The following is a 1,677-nucleotide window of genomic DNA, read 5'->3' as shown; positions in this document are numbered from 1 at the left end:
CTTTTCTGTTTCAGGGGAGGTTTTAAGAACTCAATAATTGTCGTATTTCTGATGCTTTGTGTGCCTGTTTCCATTATTATTGCTTGCCAACTGCAGGGACCCGAACCTCTTGATTCTTTACTCGCCCTCTCACGCGGCTTTCTGTTTGCTTTCGTCTCCCTTCATTTCCCATTGGCTGTTTGTCTTCCGGCTCCTTGTAGGCCGCCCCTCAGAGCAAACTCGGCTTGCGTTTTCCTAGCGTGCAGCTTCCTCCTGCCGCATACAGAACGGAGTGTCCGCTAGTTCCTCCTCTCTACAGGACTTCAGCTATACCCTGACTTGCAGCGCAAAGAATGAGACGTGTTTGCCCTTCCATTCTACATCGGCAGCTGCTGCCACCTTCACTCCCTGTGAGCGGCTGCCGTGGCACCCTTGTATCAGTGGCCCCCAGGGGGGCCCCTGGGGCGCCCCAGAGGCCCTCAGGAGTTGCTGTTGCTCTCTCCGCAGTCAGCGCTGCTGTGCCTGATGCCCGCACGAAGCCACAGTGGGCGTGGGTTTGCGGTGGTCTGGGGGGACGCGTGGGGTTGAGAGGTCTGTCAACATCTGATAGCTCTGCTGAGGGGGGCGAAGTGGGGACTGAGGGGAAGGAGGAGCGACATGTTTTCCAGGCAGAGACGCAGAAGCTGCTACAGATCGTTACGCATTCCCTCTACACCGACAAGGAAGTCTTCATTCGGGAGCTCATCTCCAATGCGTCCGACGCGCTGGAGAAACTCAGGTTCCTGCAAGCAACGGAGCAGCAGCAGGAGGGGAAGCAACACCAGCAGCAGGATCGAGGGCAGCTCCGCGTCGTCTTGCGTGTTAACCCTGAAGAGAAGACATTCATCATTGAGGTATTATTTCAAGCTTAGGGATCAAACCTGGACACTTTTCCCCTGCTGTTGGCCTGACACGTGCACACACACAGAGACCCGTACAGCATTAAAAAACGCAGAATATTGAGAGGGAGGGGGTGGGAGAAAACAGCAAAGCGACTTAAGCAGGAAGACATGGAGACACGAAGTCACATCTCAAACGAAACAAGAACCGAGGCGACAGACACAAAACCACATCTTNNCTGCTGTTGCTGCAGGACAACGGAGTGGGAATGAACCGCGATGAACTCGTTAAAAATTTGGGCACCATCGCGAGAAGCGGGTCGCTCGAATTTCTGAAGAATGCGGGGCCAGATGCGAGCAAAGACATCATAGGCCAAGTACGCAGTAACGAGGTGGCGGATCTCCAGGGTTTAGGGTTTAGGGTTGTCCGTGGGGGTTAGTTCCGAAGACCGCGTGTAGTTGAGTGTTTTTGTATTGGCCGACTGCGGTTCCATTTTACACGCTGTGGGGTGCTGGGCTTGAGTCTCAGGCGAAGGCTTGCGCTCTCGCTGTTCTTATTGGGTTCATTAGGCTTAGGGTTTGGCGCGAGCGGAAGAGCAAATTGTTTCTTCTTTTTTTGATCGTGTGTGTGTTTCAGTTTGGCGTGGGGTTCTACTCTAGTTTCGTGGTGTCCGAGCGTGTGGAGGTGTACACGCGATCTCGGGACAGTGGCAAGGTGCTGCGGTGGTGCAGCGACGGCTCAGGTTCTTTTACGTTGTCTGCTGCCCCAGCTGAGTCTCTCAGCTTTCCCTCGGGCACCAGAATCGTCTGTCATTTGAAG

At 54.3% G+C, this 1,677-nt stretch overlaps 1 protein-coding gene across 1 annotated transcript in view; it reads left to right on the top strand.

Moving 5' to 3' along the window:
* Positions 1-332: 332 nt before the first annotated feature.
* Positions 333-1,677, top strand: part of EMH_0023340 (heat shock protein 90, putative) — a gene marked incomplete at both ends in the record, with an annotated part of 6,581 nt that continues 5,236 nt past the window's right edge. The window contains 3 exons of the mRNA XM_013502118.1: positions 333-872; positions 1,112-1,234; positions 1,495-1,677. Coding sequence (XP_013357572.1) covers positions 333-872; positions 1,112-1,234; positions 1,495-1,677 — 846 coding nt within the window. The remainder of the gene's footprint in view (positions 873-1,111; positions 1,235-1,494) is intronic.

Source organism: Eimeria mitis, genomic scaffold (genome assembly GCF_000499745.2).
Source record: "Eimeria mitis Houghton genomic scaffold, Emh_scaff833, whole genome shotgun sequence".
Classification (NCBI taxonomy): domain Eukaryota; phylum Apicomplexa; class Conoidasida; order Eucoccidiorida; family Eimeriidae; genus Eimeria; species Eimeria mitis.
The sequence above is the reverse complement of the archived record's forward strand: the minus strand, read 5'-3'. Positions and strand labels throughout refer to the sequence as shown.